Raw genomic sequence first — 20,180 nt, forward strand, 5'->3', positions numbered from 1 at the left:
GAACCGCGCACGTGCGCGCCGCCTCCTCGCGGCGCACGCGCAGGAGGACTGACCCCTCCCGGCCGCCGTCCCGCCCCGCCATGCCCCGGACGCCGTTTCCACGGTCACTTCCGGCGGCGGCCCCGGCGCGGAGGCCCCGGTGCAGCCCCGCTCCGCCCGGGCCCGGCCCGCAGCCGGCCCAGCATGCCGGGGCGGCCCGCCCCGCACAGCCCGCCCGCCCCGCACCGCCCGCACGCACGCTCCCCCCTGCGCGGCCGGCCCCTGGCCCCGGCGCTGCCTCCTCCACGCCGCCGCGCCCCGGCGGGAACGTGACCACAGCTCGCCGCCAGTCCGCCCGCGCGGCCGCGGAGCTGTCCGGTGAGTGGGGACACCTGGGAGCGGGCCGCGGAAACGTTCCGCTGAACGGGAGGGAGCCGCGCCGCTCCGCTTGGCCCCGGGCGGTGCGGAGGAGACGGGGCTGGGGGTGACGGCCCAGCATCACCGGCTGCGGGGGCCGAGGTGCGGGCCGTGCCGGGGCTGTGCTGCCGCAGGTGCTGCTGCCTTTATCCCCCGTGTCTTCCCCGCCTCCCAGAGCCGTCCGTCACCGCTGCCGAGCGGGGAGCCCCGGGGAGCTGGCGGTGCGTGAGGGTTGCGGGGCTCCCGCAGCCTCCGGCCGTGCCTGTGCAGGCTGGCCCTGATGTGGCACCTTGTCGCAGGCAGCTCTTCTGAGTGTGCGTCTCCTCTAGGTCACCAAACTGACCTGAGTTCCCCGTGCAAGCTGTGGAAACGCGGATTAATGTATCCACACTGAACTGATGGTATTGAGGGTGTAGAAAAAAAAGTTTCCTTTTGAAACTAGATACATAGAGAACACATAGTTACCTTGATTTAATTAGAGGTAGACTTAGATGCCAACACTGCTGTCAGTTTACTGAAGTGATTAAAAGTGCTATTTGTTGGGAGAAACATTGTATAACTTGGCAAGAGCATAACACAGAACGTGTGTTTTAGCCATGGAGGCTCCCTATGATGGCGCTGAGGTCACGGTGGTGATGGAGGAGATAGAGAGCACTTACACTTACACCTCTCCGGTGCCATCCAAGAAGAAGAAGAAACATAAAAGTACTGGTGATCATGGAGAAAAAGCCAAGAAACCTCGGTAAGTTCTTTCTGCCTTCATTTGATTCCTTTGTAGGGTATGGGAGCAGTTTTCCCTGTTTCTGACATGAGTGGATTTGGAGTACTTCATAGTGTAAAGCATTGTATATGAAATATCAGCCTGGCACTTTGGGCCTGCTCAGACATTCTTTACAGGTGCTACTGTTGTTCAGTTTAGAGTTTGTTTACCCCACCATAATTTGCCTTGGGCTGGCCCTTAGAGGTTCTCTTTTTCTTTTGAAGTTCTCCTTAAAGAGTTTTCATTTGGTTAAAAAATGTATTAAATGTAACTTGCTTGTCACATGACCTTGAGACAAATCTAAACCTTGTGGATTTATTTTCCCCCAAGGAACTTATTTAGAACGACCTTAATATTTCAATTTCTGGTTGTGTTTCAGATCTGCTTACCTTCTCTACTATTATGATATTTACTTGAAAGTACAACAAGAGCTTCCACACCTCCCTCAGTCCGAAATCAACAAAAAGATCAGTGAGAGCTGGAGGTTGCTCAGTGTGGCTGAAAGGAGCTACTACTTGGAGAAAGCCAAGCTAGAGAAAGAGGGACTGGACCCGGTGAGTTCTTCCTGGAAGTTCTTTGGCTGCTGAGGAGAGAGGCAGTTCCCTGCTTACATAGCCCTGTGTGGGAGAGTTGTTTAACTGCAGATTCCAGTTTGTATCCTTGCCCAGGGCAGTCTTTAGAGAAGTGGTGTGAGGCCACTGCCTTTTGCCTTTGCCTTCTGTTCAGTTGAGGGAGGATGGTTTGTAATCCAGGATGGATATGTCTGGTACCTGCTCATGGCAGATATTTTTGTGTCCTTTCATCAGAGTGAGTGTTGGTAAGGTAGGCGATAAAGGAGGACTGAGCAGGATTCTGCAGGCTCTGTCATATGGAAAAATTACCAGCAAACTACAGGAAACCATTTGAACCTTAGGCACTAAAATAGCAGGATTGAGAACTGAATCTCTTCCTTTTTTCATTTGAATTTATTCCATCCTCTGGTTTTGCCCACAGAACTCCAAGGCATCCACTCGAGCTGCAGTGGTCCCTGACATTCCAGGCTTCCGCAAGATTCTTCCCCGCTCCAATTATATCATTATTCCCAAAAGCAGTCTTCAGGAGGACAGGAGCAGGCAGTCTCTGGAGCTGTGTGTGACACAGAGCCCAGCAGCATCTGAAGGCTTGGCAGCTCCCAGGAATGTCACCAGTGTGCCCCGTGACACCGTGCAGAGCATCCTTTCCGTGGACTCGGGCCGGGCCGGCGTCTCGGAGCAGTGCATTGCCATCGAGGGGCTGGCAGAGGACACGGCAGCCTTTGCCCAGCCTGAGGCTGCAGAAGAAGCTGTTACCTCAGAGGTTCTCTCTCACTACGTTGGGCCTGTGACAGAGAAAGTGGCTGGAGAGATCCTCTTGGATGAGGCTTCTTTGGAAATAGAAGGGCAGCCGTACCAGGCAGCGCGAGTGGTTATTGAGGAGACCCTGGTGAGCAGCTCCGCAGAAATCTCCAACGGGGGCATCGCTGTGGCCCGGCCCCAGGTGCCCGATGGGGTGTCTGTGGTGACCGTGGTCACTGGGAGGGTAAGTTGGTCCAGTGCCACTCAGGCTCCTGCCAGATCTCACCTGAAACATCTGAGTGCTATTTCCTCCATTTTACTTGAGATCCTGTGATTGCCCAACTTGCTGATGCTCAATGCTGAGAGGAACAAAACCTCTTTTTTGTAACGAGTGATATAAAAGTAACTCCTTGACTGAGTTGTCTCTGCTTGCAGATTGACTCAGCCCTGTGGTGATATCAATTGTCTTATCGTGACTGAGTTCTTTTAATTGTTTGTTATAACAATATTTGAGGTATTGCAGTTCCAGTAATCGGGTTCTGCAGTTGCACTGAAAGATTTTGGCAATAAAAAATGCTACTGCTGTGCTCCTGATAGCTGTTTTCCTGATTGTAGAGAGGTAGAAGGGAGTCCTTTTAAGCTGGAGTTTTAGGGATCAGTCATAGAAAGCTTAGTCTGTGAAGAGTTGGATTCTCTGTTTTGTTTGAGGAGTTTGGTAATTTCCAGAGTACATCTGGTAAGGTTGCTTTTGAAATTATTGCTGCTCTATCTTATATTCTGCTCTCATCGCTCCTTAAGACACATTAATGTTCATGAGAGGGAGGAATATGGGTCACCATGTCTTGTTTTCTGCATGCATTTTCCCTTTGATTTCATTTTAGGATGCTGAAGAGAGTAGCTCCTCCACACCTGCAACGCAGTTTATCATGTTACCTTTGCCAGCTCACTCTGTTGTGGAGAACCCAGCGTCAATTAAATTGGTAAGAAATTCGGAGTCTTGTATGGTAGTTAAAGTTTGGATCTATTGTCATAGATTTGTCTTAAAGATATTAGAGGGAAGGATTTGCTCATGGTTCAGTTTTTAAAGATAATCCAATTTGGAGTTGCCGTATCACTCGATGTATTTCTTGTCCCTTGTGTTATGTCTTGAATAGGCTAAGAGGGTCTCTGACTTCTACAGCGTCTTACAGGGCCTATTTCTTCTGCCTTCTTCCTCAGGGAATTCTTGGAAACAGGTGGAGTAGATAAAGCTATCACAACACATCTGGCCAACAGCAGTTCCTGTGTAGCCTTCCACAAGTTGGATGCATATTTCTCTTCATAAAAAGCAGTGTCCATCCCTTTGAGGATGGACAAGAGCATATCTGCTCTTACGGCAGGAAAATATGAACTCCAAAGCTCTTGCTTTGGCAGGAGGGGAGCAATGACCTGAGGTTTTGAGAAACCATATTAAAGGCTGTGGCCTGTTGCATGAGGAAGAATAGTATTATTTCACTGATCTAACCACTCCAGCCACCTGTGTTTTTGTAGCCATTTTGGGAGTTCGTTGTACAGTCAGTACTGCAGCTCCTTGTGTTATGTAAGCTAGCATCCAATCCTTTTTTCCAGGTTCTCTATGCTTCCAGCTGGTGGAACACTGCAGATATTTATAGTGGTGCATAGTGTGATGCTCTTCCAGTTGTCCTGGGGAGAATGGAAATACCTCAGGTTTTTATGCCTGAGAAGGATCTGGTTAGAATTGACTCATTTCCTTGACAGCAGCACTTGCAGTTCTAGAAAAAAATCTGTACCTAGTTAGGGAGTTACAGTACAACAGCTCTCTTGGGAGTGTTGGGAACAGGATATTGGAAGTGCTGTGCTGACAAAAACTCAAGTGTGTTGCTGCAGTTGTCCTGGCACAGATGACATGTCCTACTTTAGTTGTCTGTATAAATAGTGCCTGGTGATGCTGCTCGTGTTTCAGTAATTCATAGCAAGTTACAGTGAAGGACCAGGGAACACTTGACCACCCCATACAGCAGAAAGCTACTGACAAAACTGCCTTTGCATCATGAGTGCTTCTCTTCAAGTCTTTTTGCTGTGTTGCCATGAGTGTTAATCACATCTTGTCTTACTGTAGATTGCTGTTAGAAGCATTTTAATGCCATCTTACTGTGACTTTTTCATGTTCAAAAAGAACTTTCACATCACTGTAAATGCAAGATTAGTTTCTCCAGAAGGTTATGTGCATTGTTCATCCCTGCTCTGCAGGTTGATCTAAATTCAGGTAATACCAGAGGCTATTGTGTAGACTGAGCATTTAGACTCACAGTAGTTGTGGTGCTGACTCACCTGGTGCTGACCCAGCTGTTGGTGTTTGTTCAGTAAAATGAATAATAGTGGAATGCTGGTGATTTGCCAAATAGCATTTGTAAGGTGCTTGTGAGGAAAAAGAAGTGATCAGCACAGCTTTGTGGTGGTTTCCAGGTCTGTAGACAAATTCTTGACAATTCTTGTTTCAGACAACCACCTATACTCGCAGGGGACATGGAAATTGCACCAATCCTGGCTGTTCCTTCACTTATGTCACCAGGCATAAGCCACCAAAATGCCCAACATGTGGGAACTTCCTGGGAGGGAAGTGGATTCCAAAGGTAAATTTGTCTGTCTTTTCCTGAATTTGAGACGAAAAGTGCTGGTTTTGTGAATGCCTGTGATACTTCTAGACCTGTAGATCTAGCACAGGAGGTCAGATACACCAGAAATGATCTCTGCACTCGTGTTCCAGTGCATGTGCTGGAGCAAGTCACTGTTGCAGAGGACACTTGGCTAAGGTGAGACCTGAAATCACCACAGCTTGGGTAAAGATGCTGCTCATATCTGTTAGAATACGTGGGGCTGCATTTGCTAAAATATCTCTCATTGAGAGGATACACATGCTTCTGGCCCTCTGTCTGCACAGCTCCTGTGACTGGAAGGCATTGCCTGTTCCTCCTGCTACAGCCCCAACTAAGCTTGGGAAGTTGTTTTGTGGTAATTTATATCAACATATGAAGTTTTTCCACAAATTTAGTTTTCTGTGGTCTTTCAACATCTTTTTTTTTAACAGAGAGGAGAAATAACTCTTAACTAGAGGAGGTGTATGATCCTTTAGGAGCTTGTTAATAAATTTGATTTAGTGGAGGCTGAAGTGCTGTTGGGTATTGTTGTCTCATGGCCATGTGTCTGATAATGATATTCTCACTACTGACTGGAAGGAAGTTTCCAAGTGTTGGTAGAGTTGTAAAGCCTGAGTGGAAAAGTCTTTCTCCACATGATGCCTCTTCTGCTTAAGTTATTGGCATCTCTGCTAGCTGTGTACAGAAAAACACACTTGATCCTTAAACCTTGGCACTATCCTGGTAATTAGTCAGCTCTGAACAGATGTGCATTTCTGTCTGAAGCAAGACTCCTCAGGCACAATTTAAAGGATGTTCTCAGTGTGAAAATTGGCATTGACATTCAGTGGCTTTATGTGGATTTGTTCTGAACCTCCTTTGTTTTGTGTCTGGATCCATTAAACATTCAGGGATGAGAACTCTTTTGGGCAGCCTGCAGACTCTGTGGTGTCTGAGCTGAAGGCTGAGCTTCCTGTGTGGTAGGGTACAAATAGTGATGGTGACATCTTCACTTTTGTTTGGTAAACTTGCTGAGGTAGAGAGATGGCTGAATGCAAAGAGTATTTCTGGATTCTGCCTGAGCAGGGCATGTGTGCTGCTGTTCAAGCTTACTCTGGTTAGAACTGAAAGGTTTTAGAGGGAGCTTTCCTTTTTGTCTTTCAGACTTTGGTCTGCTGGATTCCATTTCTGATATCTTTTTCCATATTCCAGTTCAGTGTTCATTGCATCTTTGTTGAATCCAGTACAATGATTTTTGCAGCCTTAGTCTTGGAACTAACATTTTTCCTAAAGTCAGAAAATATTCCTAAGTAATCCTGTTTTCTGGTTGGCTCACATGCTTGCTTTTCTGAAAGCTTATATCCAAAAGATGCAGATTCTCTATCTTAACTCCCTTTGATTGCTCAATAATGTGGAAGAGCAGACAGCATCAGAGAGCTGAAGCCATGAAAGGGGAGCGTAGGAGGTGGGCCCTTGCTACAGAGGGTGGTGGGTGACTTTGTGCTGTTGATGCTAATGGTGATATATAAGGATGTTTAAGAAAGATTGATTCTTCAAAGTAAACAGCATCTAAAAATAATACATGAAGGGCCAAGAGGCCAGATACAATGTTAGCAGGGCCTTTGCTGTTGTAGGAGATGCTGTCTGTCTACTCCCATACAATTCACTGCTTAAACACTTCGAATTCTGCTGTTTTGTTCCAGCATTAAATAGGCCACAGGAAACATGGCATATGCAGGGGACTTGCTTATCTGTGAAAGCTGAAAGCTCTGAAATGTGACTCTCTCCTTGTTTCCAGGAAAAGCAACCAAAAAGCAAATCTGAGCCAAATTCAGGCACCTCTCTCAAAACTCCAGCAGCTAAAAGAGGTCAGCAGTCAGCCCTCACAGAACCCACGGCCGCCAGTGAGAGTTCCTCCAAGTCTGCCTTGGAGAGCTCTGAAGCTGTCAGCCAGCTGCTGAGTGCTGTGCCTGGTGGAGGGCAGATGCCTGAGATGGAGTGGGAGGAAGTGATCATCTCTGAGAGCCACTTTCTCCCAAATAATGTGCTTGCTGAAGACAGGAGCAGCGCCCAGCAGCAAGTGGACGCCTCTTCGGAGCAGGCAGAGAAAGGAAGGATAGGGCAGGGGATGCCCACATCTTCTGAGGTGTTGAGTCCAAATGCCTCTGTGAAAAAGCCAGTGGTGGGGTGAGTCACTTTTCCATGTGTTATGGGAGCATATGATCTCTATTGTGTGCTCATGGGACTAGTCCAAGAAGCTGAAGGCTGTTGGCAGTCCTTCCTGTAAAACTTACTGTGTTTGCTGTCTGTTTTGTGCCAGTTCAGGATTGTTCCTTTGAGTCTTTGTCCATCAGAACTAATATTTTTCTTTAAGTGACAGATTGTAGTCACAGGGCAGATGCAGCCTTAGCACTGTCTCTCTTTCTATTGCAATAGCTGTGGTTAGTGTGCTAACAAAGCACAATTCAGGGAAAAGAGGAAAACTGAAGCTGAGGGGAAATAGATGGAATATCTTTCCACTTGTAGCTCTTATTTTTCAGAACTGATGCAACAGCTGCTACACACAAGGGACAAGAAACAAAGAGCAAACCAAGACCCAAGCCCTCCTTGCTGGCTGCAGCCAGACCCATGCGAGCCATTCTGCCTGCTCCATTCATTGTGGGGAGAGAAGCCAGCACAGAGCAGCTGAGCAGCAGGCAGGCCTTTGCAAGTGCTGGTAAAAGCAGCATCTCTGTGTGCTTTGGGAGCTGTTGTCTTTCCTCACCTTGCTGAAGTGGTGTCTGCCAATAATAAGATAGGTTTCAGGGGAGGTGGTTACTAATGCTAGGAAAAAACCAGTTTGTCTCTGCCTGAGTGGAGTAAATGGGCCATGAAACACCTGCTTGGGTTATTTCAAGCTCAGAGGAAAGATCTCACATGACTATAGTGGCATTTAACAAAGATGTCAGAAAGAAACAGAACCTGTTTTCTCACATTTAACCTGATGCATCTCTTTCCTCCTTCTAGACAAGCATTCTCCTGTGAGAACATCAGGCTTGAAGCCCAGTACACTGAAACAGTTGGGCCAGTCAGTTCTGCAGCCACCAACTGCTGAGGAGCAAAAGGTTGTTCTTCAAATGCAAACTATTTTCCTGGATTTTTTTGGGGGGGGAGGGTTTTGTTTGTGGTTTTGGTTTGTTGTTTTTTTCTTTTTTTCTCCCAGGTGAGTCATATGACCTGAGTGAGAAATAGAACAAAAAATGTATCTGCCTTATGTTGATGAGATCTGTGAGTGGCTGTTTTTATGATATGGCTGGATAGCAGAATGACTTCTTGGTGGCTGAGTGTGGGAACTGAGCTGAGAGATGCTGTTGGACAATCCTGCTGTTGGTTACTTTGGGAACTTCCCAGCTACTTCCAGAAGATGCTTTAAGGATCTGCTGGTGCTTTGATAATCTGACATACAATATTGAATATTGAGCTTTTCACCTGTAAAATATGACTCAGTATGCCAAGGGGCTGAATCTGTGAATTGTAACACCTTTGCATGCAAGATGGTGTCTTATGGTATTTGGGATATTAAATGAACTTTAATCAATCTCTTAGGGGCAGTAATGCGAATAGATATTGATGCATATATGTATTTAGTAATAGGTGTCTGATGTGTGTTGTTTTTTCTGCTTTCAATCTGTAGCTCCACAGTTCTGTGACAAGCAGGGCATCTCAGGTTAAAGTTGTGGAGGTCAAACCAGACATGTTCCCTTCCTACAAGTACAGTTGCACCGTAACTTTGGTGAGAATTTTTCAAATAGTGTGAAAAACTATTTCACTTCTGCCACAGGGAGTGTCCTCTCTGGGGTGAGAATTATGTGGGACTTCTGTTTTACTGACTGGCACAAATACATTTCATTTTTAACATGAAATAATCTGTGCTTTATGTCATCTCTAGACCTAGTCCAGGATGGCTGTGCAGGGCCTTGTTAAGAGATGGATTTTAACTCATGTCCCCATGCAGAATCCTCATGCCCTGCTTGAGTTCAGCAGGGAGGATCAGGGGTTTCTGAATGAATTTTTAATGTGCTTCTGAGCTGGAGAACTGGCCCCAGAATGATTAAGTGCTACTTACAGGATTCTGTGCAAAGTGACAGGGCTTGCTATTGATGTTTGAACAAGATGTTATAAAGTGGAGGTAAAACATATAAGAATCTTTTTTATAATCTTGCTGGCTTAGAATCATAGAGTCATTCAGGTTGGAAAAGACCTTTAAGATAATGGAGTCCAACTATTAAAAGTCAAGGTCACCATTTGTAGAAAGTGAAGGGAGATGACCCATCCTCTGATCAGCATCGAACTCCTATTTATTGATCCACCAAGCACATTTTATAACAGTGTTAATTAAGTTCATACATATTGCAAAACCCGAGCTCATCATCGGTTACAGATTAAACATTAACCCCTCCTTTTGTTTTCAATACCTGTCGTTTGTTATTGAAACCAAGATTTATTTTCTCACCCTGTTATGAAAGTTCTCAAGGCCTCAATGTTTGTCAACTTTTGCTTTCCCATACCAGCCAAGGGCAGAATGTTTACCTGTTATGAAAAAACAGCCTGAGAACTTTGTTGTTTACAGAAACAGGCTGTGAGAATTTGCTCCTCACAGCTGCCTTTTACTTTTCCATCAGCTGTATATGATTATGGCATGTCTGAACAAAACTCTATAAGCCATTTCTGAGCAAAATTCTCCAACAAGCAAGCATCTCTTTTGTGTCATTCAGGATTTGGGATTGGCAACCTCACGTGGCAGAGGGAAATGCAAGAACCCCTCCTGCAGTTATGTGTATACAAACAGGCACAAGCCACGCATCTGCCCAAGCTGTGGTTACAACCTTGCCAAAGACAGGACTGAGAAAACAGCAAAATCCCTGGTAAGGTTCAAGCTGGCTTGTTTCATCACATGTCTGTTGTGAGCTGGGCAGAGAACTTTGCAAGTCCCTATGGAAGCATGGTTTGGGCTTTGCTTTTTTTTTCATTATGATAAACTTTTCTGACAGAATGGTTCCTATTTAAAATATCTGTGATGATGTTTGTTGAATTCCTGTAGCAGTGGTGCTTCAGGCTGATAGAATATGAGCACACCCAATTCTACCACTGGGTGTCTCCTGAACATAAAAATCCTTCTGTTGTGTCAGTACATGCTGGGAAAATCGACCCTGAAGTCACCACATTGCTGTGTCAGCTTTGCTGAACTTCAGACTTCATCAAGAAACTCCCAAGTCTCTCTGCTTTGTGAGCAGTTTGGGGCTGGTGTCAGTTAAGTTGGTACATCTTGTATTAGAACTTCCTGTTTTTAAGGCTTTGTAGAGCAATTTTACTTCCAACCTGAATTTATTTCTGGATGTAGGGTTTTTTTTTCTGATGTATAAATATGTTTTCAGTTGTCTGCTGTTCTATGTGGATGTAATTAATTCTGGAGGGTTTTTTTCCCTTTGCAGCCTCAGATCTTAGCTTTTCTCATACTGAATTGTAATGTTTTTAAAACAATAAATGAAAAAAAGGAGCTTTCTTGTTCTTAGCTGAAATGCCTACTCAGCAAATAGACAGAATTTTAGTCTGTGGAGTAATGACTCATCCACTTGCCTTTTTTATTTTATTTTGAAGAACATAACTTTGTTTAGTGATTTTGTTTTTGCTTTAAAGATGCAAACAAACAGACATGGCCTGTGTGAAACTCACACAAACAGCTGTGTAAGGAACAGCAGTGTGCTTAGCTCAGCTTCCATTCTGAGAGGCATGTAGCTTGTCTCTTCCTCATTTAGGTTTTTTCTTTTTTTCTGGTTGTAGATCAGTTTAACGTTCCTGTCACACAGTTAATTGTTGTCTCTGGGCTTTTGACTGATCATTTATCTCATAGCTGGACTAGTCAGAAAACCAGGTTGAAATGTTGACACAAGAGTTTCAGGGATTAAACAAATGAGCCTGTTTGGGTTCTCTTTGTTCTCCTGGCACAACCTGGAGTTTGGTTCTCCTCCTTGTGCATTTTGTTGTGGTAGTATGTGTTGGAGAAGGGTAGATTGTAGACTGATCAATTGTTACTGATTAGTGTGTTCTGTGTATCACAGTGCCCAGTTCTCTGTTAGTTGGTTCCTCCAGCTTCTGGAGAGCTGTGCAGCCTGCCCTGAGCCTGTGCCTGATAACATGTGGAGAAAGACAGTGATAACTGGAGGTTCAAGTGATGAGGGTTATTGAAGTGTACCTGTTGGTGGTTATCCTCATCTTCTGGATCCCCAATCCCTGCACTCAAGAGTTTAATGGCCAATCTGTGATGGTTTGGCACTGCAGGACTGTGACTGTAATAAACTATTTTTGTTAATTTGAGCTTGAAGTGGCATCAATGATTCAGCAGTAGTGTAGAAGTCAGGTTTACTGAGAGCAAAGGCTGCTGTGTTTCTGCTGCCTTTTATGACTTTTTTGGGCCTAATATTTCATGCCCATGCTTGCCTGTTGGGCTGTGTTGCTCCCCAGGAGGTGAGTGCAGGCCAGCCGGGCGTGCTGAACACCAGCGAGCCCCTGACGCCGGCGCAGAAGGAGACGCAGCGTCAGTCCACGCTGCAGCTGCTGCGCAAGGTGATGCAGATCCCCGAGAACGAGTCCGAGCTGGCTGAGATCTTCACCCTCATCCACGAGCTCAACAGCTCCAGGCTCATCCTGTCCAACGTGAGTGAGGAGACTGTGACCATCGAGCAGACCTCCTGGTCCAACTACTACGAGTCTCCGTGCGTGCAGTGCCTGCTCTGTAACAGCCCCTTGTTCAAAGGGGGACACAAGTAAGATGCCGCTTTGCATTTTGACTCTTTCAAACTCATGCTGATTTTCTTTGTTCTGAGTCTGCCTGAAATAATATTTGCTTTGGCCCCTGGTAGTGAAGCTGGTGAAAGTGACACTGAGTAAGTTAGATGTGTTGGAAAGGGTTTGGCAGGATCAAAGAGTGACTGCAAAGTCCAGATGTAACTTTTTTCTTATTGAAACAGTATTTTCATTAGTCATCCCCTCTTTGTTTTCCATTCTGATGCTTTGAGGCTAAGAGACGAAAACTTGTGTGTTTACAGATGTGCATTGTGTGATTTTCTTTTCTCTGTCTCCCTGGTCTGAGTATTTCCTCTGTGGGTCTTTTTGCTTATGATATTTTCATTCCTTTCATTTCTTAACATGTGCTTGAGTGAATGCTTTTTGGAACAAATACCCAAATTGAAACCTGAAGGACTTTAAGAAACTTTTAGTAAATAAGCTAGGTTGCCTTAACTAGATTTGAATGAAAGCCTGTAGGATATCTCTTCCCTTAGTCTGCCAGACATTCTCCTGTTGCTGAAAATATGATCTAAGATTTTTCCTACAACAAAATGTCAGGGAGTTTAATGTTGTTTCATTCTTCCACAAATAAATTATTGATATGAAGGATGGATATTTGCTTTGGTCAGGCTAGCACTAATTGAGATCTTTCCAGAAGAGTTACTTTTTATGTTCTGTATTTTTTTCAGAACAGAGCAGTCTCACACCCTGTCTCTCACCATGGGTCTTACCAGCCTGTGCATTGTAAATCCTTGTCTGTGCCTGGCTGCTTTGCAGTGCTCTGCATGTGAGACTCTCCCATGTGTCTGCACAGGCTCTAATTGAAGCCCTGCCAGTGGGAAGGAGGAGACTTTGGCTTTGGTTCCTGTTTTCCCAGGTGGACAGCAGTATTTCAGCCACTGGCACTCTCCTGTCTGAACTTCCCCCTTGTCAGTTACATTGCAGAGGAGCAGATCTCTCTGAGTCTGTGTGCAGGACAGGCTGGTGGGATGTTTTACTGATCACCACAGCAATGGTACAGCCACTTCTCCCAGGGCAGCTGGGGCCATGGGTTTTCTCCACCTCTGCAATAGTAGGTTCCCAGTGTATGGAGCTGAAGGGATGCTCTAGTGCTGTTTAAAAGAATGTGAGCTATGACCTGCGTCTGCCTGGGAAATCTGTTTTAAAATGTAACTTCTTCTGGTGTGATACCATGTGGTGAGCTGGCTTAGATTTACATAATAATGACCTCATGTCAACTAGACTGTGTGAAGTTACTGCAGGGTTGGACTAAAAAACCCATTGGCTTCACTCAGAGTGTTTTTTTTTGTTGTGTGTTGCAGTTCCCTTGCTGGTCCTCAGGAGTGCTGGCTGCTGACAGCCAATAGATTACAGGTGGTTACAGCTCAGGTCAAAGTGTGCTTGAACCTGCAGTGTCTGGCCCTCCATAGCTTCACTGACATTTACACAGGTAGGAGAAATGTGAACATACAGCATGACTACAGTCTAAACCCTTTTGAAGCCTTGGGATTGTATCAGAGCATTGTTCAGACACTAGAAAAGCTTATTCCCTTCCCCAGTGTACTAAATTTTAAATATTTTTAATCGCTTCTGCTTATTGTGCAAGTAAATCTATATCTGTGAGTGAAAACACATGAATGCTCTGGTGAGGAAGACCTTGCCTTGATTCCCTGGTGTAGGCCTCTGTGAATGTTGAGTTCTGCAAGGCAGCCCCTGAGATCATGGTCAGAGACATCTCTGGAGAATGCTGTTTGGTGGCATTGGCTAGTGAGATAGATTGACAGCTGTTCCTTGTAGCTTTTGAACAACAGACAAGTCTGTGAAAGGAGCTGATGTTTCAGCAGGGAACTCTGCATTTCAGAGGTGCAGAAGCACTGTTGGTGTTCCCATTATCCTCTAAACTGTACTCATGAGTGTGTTGTGTATCAGTAAGGAATAAATTTCCTTGTGAGGAAGATCTGGAACCCTACAGACAATAATTGTCTTGTTTTAACTGCAGGCCTTTTCAATGTGGGTAACAAATTGTTAGTGAGCTTGGATCTTCTGTTTGCAATCCGAAACCATATTAAACTTGGAGAGGATCCCAGAGTGGCTGTTGGCAATATCCTTGACTCTGTTCAGGAGCAAACTGGTGAGTTTTCCTTCTTGCTTTTTACCATAACATACCAAACTGTGACCTGATGATGATTGCTAGATTATAAAAAGGCAAACCTCACCTATTTTAGTGTATGTTTCTGTTAAATAACTTCCTAAACCAAACAGTACCTCTGACCAGTCCTTTATAACAATTCTCTGGAGGGCAGGTTTGGTTTTATCCTGTGTAGGAGAGCCCTACTACCTCTGCAGTGGCTTCAGGATGTGAAAACTGTAACAGTGGCATGTTCTCTTTTCAGATAAAAGCCTGAGCCCTGAGGAGCAGGCTCAGCTCCAGGAGCTGCTGTGCAATGGCTACTGGGCTTTTGAATGCCTGACAGTCCGGGATTACAACGATATGATCTGTGGAATCTGTGGCATAACCCCCAAGGTGGAAATAGCCCAGAGGAATACGGAAAACGTCCTAGCACTGAAAAATATAGAGGTAGGTTTTTCCCACAGCTCACATCCTGTTTGTGTTCAAAGCAGATCATAATGATTTTTTGCTGACTCTGGTCTTCATGGTGCACAATAAGTACATGAGACCTTTGTGAGTGGTTTTCTGCTGATGCCTGACAAGAGGATGTGGCTGGAGCAGCAATGTCTGTGCTTCCTCTTAGAGGTGTTGATGTGTAGTTCAGGGAAAATGAGATCCTTTGTCCCTGGACCACAGCTTTTGTCCAGCAGCCTTGGGTAGGAGGAACCTTGGATGGAAGTTGTTGAATTTGGTCTTCCTTTGACATGAACACATTCCTTTTTTCCTCAAGTTTCCCTGAGGTGCTGTCTTCTCTAATGGGGAAAAAAGCCCTAGTAGGAGAATGTAGCATGTCTGACTTTTATGTCAAATATGTAAATTTGGATTCTTACCCAATGCAAAGTGGTTGTGGGAAGCTTTAGGAGACTGAAATCATCTTGTTATATTTGAGCTAAGCACTCTCCTGGATAGTCCTCATGCCATGAGTGAGACTGACACAGAGCTATCAAATGAACTGTGGGTTTTGTATTTGACCACTCTTTCTTTCTCTCTGTAGTTTACTTGGCCAGAATACTTGCCATCAAGTGAAGTGAATGTGGAAGACTTTTGGTCCACGATGGAGACAGAGGTGATTGAGCAGGTGGCTTTTCCTTCTAGCATCCCCATCACAAAGTTTGATGCCTCTATTGTTGCTCCTTTCTTCCCTCCACTGATGAGAGGAGCAGTGGTGATCAATACAGAGAAGGACAAGAACCTGCATGCACAGCCAGTGCCAGGTAATGGCTCAGGTTGTGCCCATTAAGGGAGTGCTTGATGTGTTGGTGACTTCAGTCTTGGTGATGTTTAACATTAAGAATAGCTGATTGCATGACACTTTAAAAGTCATGTGTGCTGAGAAAAGACAGGAACATTGAGGTGATTTCAGCTGTTCTCAGGCTACTTTATTACTTGAGGCTTGGCTTTTCCTGTGAAGTTTTGGATGCAGTGGTGGGCTCTGATGCATTTGAGACATGGGGGACATGAGAGCATTGCACCCCAGGTGAGATAGAGTCTGGTTGCAGAGGGATGCATGCACATCTTGAATGCCAGTCAGTGTTTGTTTCATGTTAGACTGATACTTGGAGTGTGGAAGTTGCTGGTAGTGCTTGGTATCACACTGTTACAATCTCAATAAAGGGTGAATAAGTTTTTGCAGAACTGGAGAAAAAACTAGGAGAGTGGTGTGGTAGTCCTGATCAGAGTTGTCATATTGACTGCATGGAACAAGAAGCAGTGAGAGAAATAATCTCAGATCTGAGAGCTAAGATCAGTTAGCACCTGGTTCCCTTAAGAATTTAGATGTTGTGTATAGGAAGGAAGACTGGCTTTCCAGGCTTAGCAAGTGTGTGAGTTGGCTTTGCAGACAGGGCTGCAGCTGCTTCAGAGCTGGGCTGCAGAAGAGCTGTGTGGGCTCTTGTGGAAGTGGAGTTCCTGAGAAAGAGCCAGGGAGATGTGAAGGCTGAGCCTGGAGCTGTTCAGCCCAAGGGCTGCAGTGACATTTATCTCTGCTCTTCTTCACTTGGTTGTCCTCCCATCAGTCATTTAAAGGTTACAAATGGCAGGATAGATGAGTGCTTATGGGGTCTGCAGCTATGCTGGGCTCAGTCTGGTGACCTCAGCAGTGAAGGACTCAAGACAAGTGCTCTGTGATGTGCTCTGAACGTAGGACTGTTCACAGCTCTCTCTTGCTGGCTGTGGGTTGTGCAATCTCTGCTTCTGTCATCTTCTTCTTAAGAAATTATTTTGGTAAGTTCCCTTCCTGAGAATGAGTGCTGAGACTGCTGAGTGCTGTTTCCTGCCTTTGCAGGTAACGGGAGTGCCTTGGTGAGGCTCCTTCAGGAAGAAGTCTTCAGGCCTGAGCTGATAAACTCTTACAGTGAGGAAGAGCTGCAGAGCTTTCTGACACAGTGTGGCATCCCCTGGGAGGCATCACATACCAAGGTAATGGCTTGTTTGCCCACAGACAAGCCTGCAGGAGTGGAGCTGTTCTTCACTGTCTTTCCCTCATCCACTCTTGCCATCCTAGACAATTAATTTCTCATCTGACTGCACTAAGGGCAGGGATGGGTGCCAGCAGGTTATAGGATAATTTACACATGGTGAAATAAATTGAACCTTTGTGGGCTAGAAGAAAGGAAGCCTGTAATTACCTTGTCACTGGCTCAGCATTGTGTAATTGGTTGTCATCCTCACAGTGCTGAGTGTGGGATTAGGAAGTTATTGGATGAAGTGCAAATTAGGATTTAGGAGACCTTGCATGCTGCCTTTTCCCTCTCTGCAGGAGTCTGTTAATTTTAGTAATTTTCTCTGGGGCCTGTCTTTTTTAGGATGAGCTCTGCTACTCCCTCCTGGCTCTCTATGAGTTTGTACAGAATGGGACAAGCATTACACCATCTTCTGCTCATCACACAGGAGGGAAAATCTACAAAGTGTGTCCACATCAGGTAGGGAAGACTGGAGCCACAGGGGATTTTTTCTTCCTTGGCTATTCATTATTTGACTTAACAGCATGGAACTTCCTTATTGAATAGAAGCAATGGAATGGGCTTCTCTGAGCCTTGGGAATGAAACCTGTTCCTCAGGGCTTGGAAAATTCCCCATGACAAGGTGAATGTGTGTGAGGAGGAAACAGAGTACCTTTAGAGAAAGTAGTTGTCTGGTTGGTGAAAGGCAGCTGGATTTTTTTTAAGACTAGATTGGTTTTCTGTAAGTTTTTAATTTTATTGTGCTGCTGATGTCAATCCTTTCTTTGTTCTAGGTTGTGTGTGGCTCCAAGTACATAGTAAGAGGAGAAAATGCTCGGGATCACGTGGACTTGTTGGTATCCTCACGTCACTGGCCTCCAGTGTATGTTGTTGATTCAGCCTCTTCAGTGGCACTCTGTGCAGACCTCTGCTGGCCTGGCCTGACTTCCCAGATGTGGGGGAAGAACCAGGGCTGCTTCTCTGACCCCATGGAACCTCCAACGGTTAGTTATGTCTTTGCTCTCTGCTGTGCCAGTCCAGCATGGAAAAGCTGCTGGGAGAGCAAGGGAGATTAAAGTTAACACCCTCTCCCCATATGTAATCTGCATTGTGGCTTGAGATAATTTTGTAGAATCACACAATGATTTGGGTTGGAAGGGCCCTTAAAGCTCATCCAGTTCATCCTCCTGCCATAGGCAGGGTCACCTTCCACTAGGCCAGGTTGCTCACAGCCCCATCCAGCCTGGTTTTGAGCACTGCCACTAGTGAATTTGATAAGTATCTCCTGATTTAAGCTTTGCCAGGGCATCAGTCCTAAGCATAGCAGAATGTATTAGGTGTTGCCTGGAGATTGTGTTTGATTAATTGTCCTTAGAATAGGAAGAGCTGTGTTGGGAGTGCATTGTAACAGCTCAGATCATGAACTTTGGAGCACATCACTTATTTTGACACAGCAACTCACTTCTTTCAGACTACTGCTATTCCTTGACAAGTAGGAGAGAAAGATGGCTCCTAGTGCCTTGGGGTTATCTGAGGGCACACAAGTGAGGAGGGAGCGTACATGCCATCCTTGTGGCATGTAGGGGAAGCCTGGATCATTAGGCTTTCCATCTGTCCTGGGTCATAGTGTTGCTTGGAGTTTTGCCAGCCAGTATTTTTATCTCCTCGGCTGTGGGGAAGTTGTTGTTCCACCTGCTGTGTGTCTCCCCCAGTACGTGTCCTGCCCCGAGCTGCTGGACCAGCACTACAGCGTGGACGTGACGGTGGCCGAGCCCTCCCTGCAGCACCCCATCACCAAGTCGTGCGCGCGCCGCATCGTGCAGGCGGGCGCGGAGCAGAGCAGCCCCTGGGACGCCACGGCGCGGCACCGCTGCATCGCCCTGTGCCGCGAGCTGGAGCCCTACGGCGCCATCGCCGCCGCCATCGGCGACAGCCGGACCAGCACCGTGCGCCAGCGGCCCATCACCTTCGAGAACCCCACGCACTATTACCTCTACAACCGCCTCGTGGACTTCCTCACCAGCAGGGAAATCGTCAACAGGCAGATCCAGGAGATCGTGCAGAGCTGCCAGCCCGGGGAGGTGGTGATCCGCGACGCGCTCTACCGGCTCGGCGTGGCCCAGATCAAAACGGAGACGGAGGAGGAGGAAGATGGGAAGCAGGAGGAGGATGGAGGTTGCTGAGTTGGTTTCTCTCTCTGGTCGTGTGGATGGGTGGGCTGAGCCAGCTTTTGCAGCTGTCTGGTTTGAGAGTTTATTTTTTATTTTATTTTATCAACCTCCACAGGTTGGAGATGTGATGCTGGTGGCTTTGACTGCTGTTACTGACCAAAGAGCTCTGTGCTTCCATAGGATCGTGATAGCTGCTGTGCACACGGGTCTGTCACCCCCTTGCAGAAGGCTGCAGCTGCCTCCAAGGCATGTGATGGACCTGCTGTTCAGGGCTGTAGGATGTTGCCCTCCCTGCAGAGGAGTTGCTGGTAGCAGGGAGTGTGCGTGGTCAAGCACACACAGGTCATTTAATTCTGAATCTTGCTTGCTGACTTCTTTGTGCTTATTGGTGGCAGGGCGGGGGGTGTGGGACCAGGCTACAACGGTAGATGGCTACAACGATTTCCCCCAAAACATTCTGAATAGGTGAATTTAGGATACTGACTCCTGCTTGGTAAACTTGCAGAGCTCCCACAGGCATTGGCTGCAAGGAGTCGTGAGGAGGAGGAGCTGTGCTGCTTTAACATGCTGTATCTGGGGAGCTTCCCTGGAGGCTGCACTCTTGGTCCAGGATTGTGAATGCTTTGGCTGCAGGGAGTTTCTAGAATTGTTTGTCCCTTCACATGAGCACTAATAATTTAGAAGCCAAAAGGTACAGTGAGAGGAGAGTGTTCTGTATAGTAAGGTAAGAACTGAGCCCCAGGGCAGCTGAGGGGTTGGAGGATGGTTTAAGTGCTGTGCAGGGGGTGGCTGTGGAGAGGGGAGGGACATCCAAACACTGTCTGAGGGGTCAAGGAGGAATGATGAATGCAGTGTCACCAGAGCGAGCAGGGTTCTGTATTCCACCCTCACGGACGTGCTGGGAGAGCTGCACCCATCACTTTGTCAGGTGTCACACCTGCCCTGCCCGTGTTCCCACAGCACTCTGGGGGTTAGAGGAGTCTCCTGCTGCCCAGGTTGCTTTGTCAGCCCCTTGAGAGGAGTCAGTATGAGACCTCTGCCTGTGCAGCACACCTGAGGAGCACCTGGGGCTGTGGGTGCAAAGCTGTGCTGTGGCTGCTGCAGCTCCCTTTGCCCATGGCTGGTGGTGAAGGTGTTTGCTGTGACACACATAGGAAACAAGTAGGATGCCAGACTGCAAAGTTGCCATCTTGGGAGTTTATTTTGTCTGAGTGAGCAGTGGGGAAGATTCTGAGGCTTGCAGTGTGGTTGAAAATTCCCTTCTGTGAAGGGGAACCTATTGAGTACCGTACTGTTAAAGTAAATGTATTGAGTCTGAGCAAATGCAGTAATCATGGCTTGGGGTTTTTCTGTTAAGAACATTAACTTATTATAAGAGACATTAGTGACTTTTTTCAGTCAGTGAGAAAGTTTAATAAATTATCTCCAATTTTGGGGGTGAAACTGTGGTCAAGTGACTTGGGTTGTT

The 20,180-nt window shown here is 46.3% G+C and overlaps 1 protein-coding gene across 2 annotated transcripts; it reads left to right on the forward strand.

Annotated features, from left to right (window-relative positions):
- The first annotated feature begins 267 nt into the window (after positions 1-267).
- HMGXB3 (HMG-box containing 3) lies at positions 268-20,169 on the forward strand. 2 transcript variants are annotated; one of them, XM_063168830.1, is made up of 21 exons: positions 268-357; positions 991-1,138; positions 1,536-1,710; positions 2,150-2,713; positions 3,351-3,449; positions 4,971-5,102; positions 6,904-7,292; positions 7,646-7,821; positions 8,112-8,209; positions 8,779-8,877; positions 9,860-10,009; positions 11,607-11,908; positions 13,253-13,380; positions 13,930-14,061; positions 14,324-14,508; positions 15,095-15,314; positions 16,385-16,518; positions 16,905-17,021; positions 17,336-17,545; positions 18,254-18,716; positions 18,828-20,169. In XM_063168830.1, the coding sequence occupies exons 2-21, from the start codon at positions 993-995 to the stop codon at positions 18,866-18,868; spliced, it is 3,960 nt and encodes a 1,319-aa protein (XP_063024900.1). In that variant the 5' UTR covers positions 268-357; positions 991-992; the 3' UTR covers positions 18,869-20,169. The 2 variants fall into 2 exon arrangements, with proteins under 2 accessions (XP_063024900.1, XP_063024901.1); XM_063168831.1 differs by lacking the exon at positions 8,779-8,877.
- The last annotated feature ends 11 nt before the right edge of the window (positions 20,170-20,180 follow it).

Source organism: Melospiza melodia, chromosome 14 (genome assembly GCF_035770615.1).
Source record: "Melospiza melodia melodia isolate bMelMel2 chromosome 14, bMelMel2.pri, whole genome shotgun sequence".
In the NCBI taxonomy this organism is placed as follows: domain Eukaryota; kingdom Metazoa; phylum Chordata; class Aves; order Passeriformes; family Passerellidae; genus Melospiza; species Melospiza melodia.

Coding starts and splice junctions, on each gene's coding strand:
- HMGXB3 (XM_063168830.1), top strand. CDS start 993: ATGGAGGCTCCCTATGATGGCGCTGAGGTCACGGTGGTGATGGAGGAG. Junction 8,878..9,859: donor ACAGTTGCACCGTAACTTTG/GTGAGAATTTTT, acceptor TGTGTCATTCAG/GATTTGGGATTGGCAACCTC. Junction 13,381..13,929: donor CTTCACTGACATTTACACAG/GTAGGAGAAATG, acceptor TTTTAACTGCAG/GCCTTTTCAATGTGGGTAAC.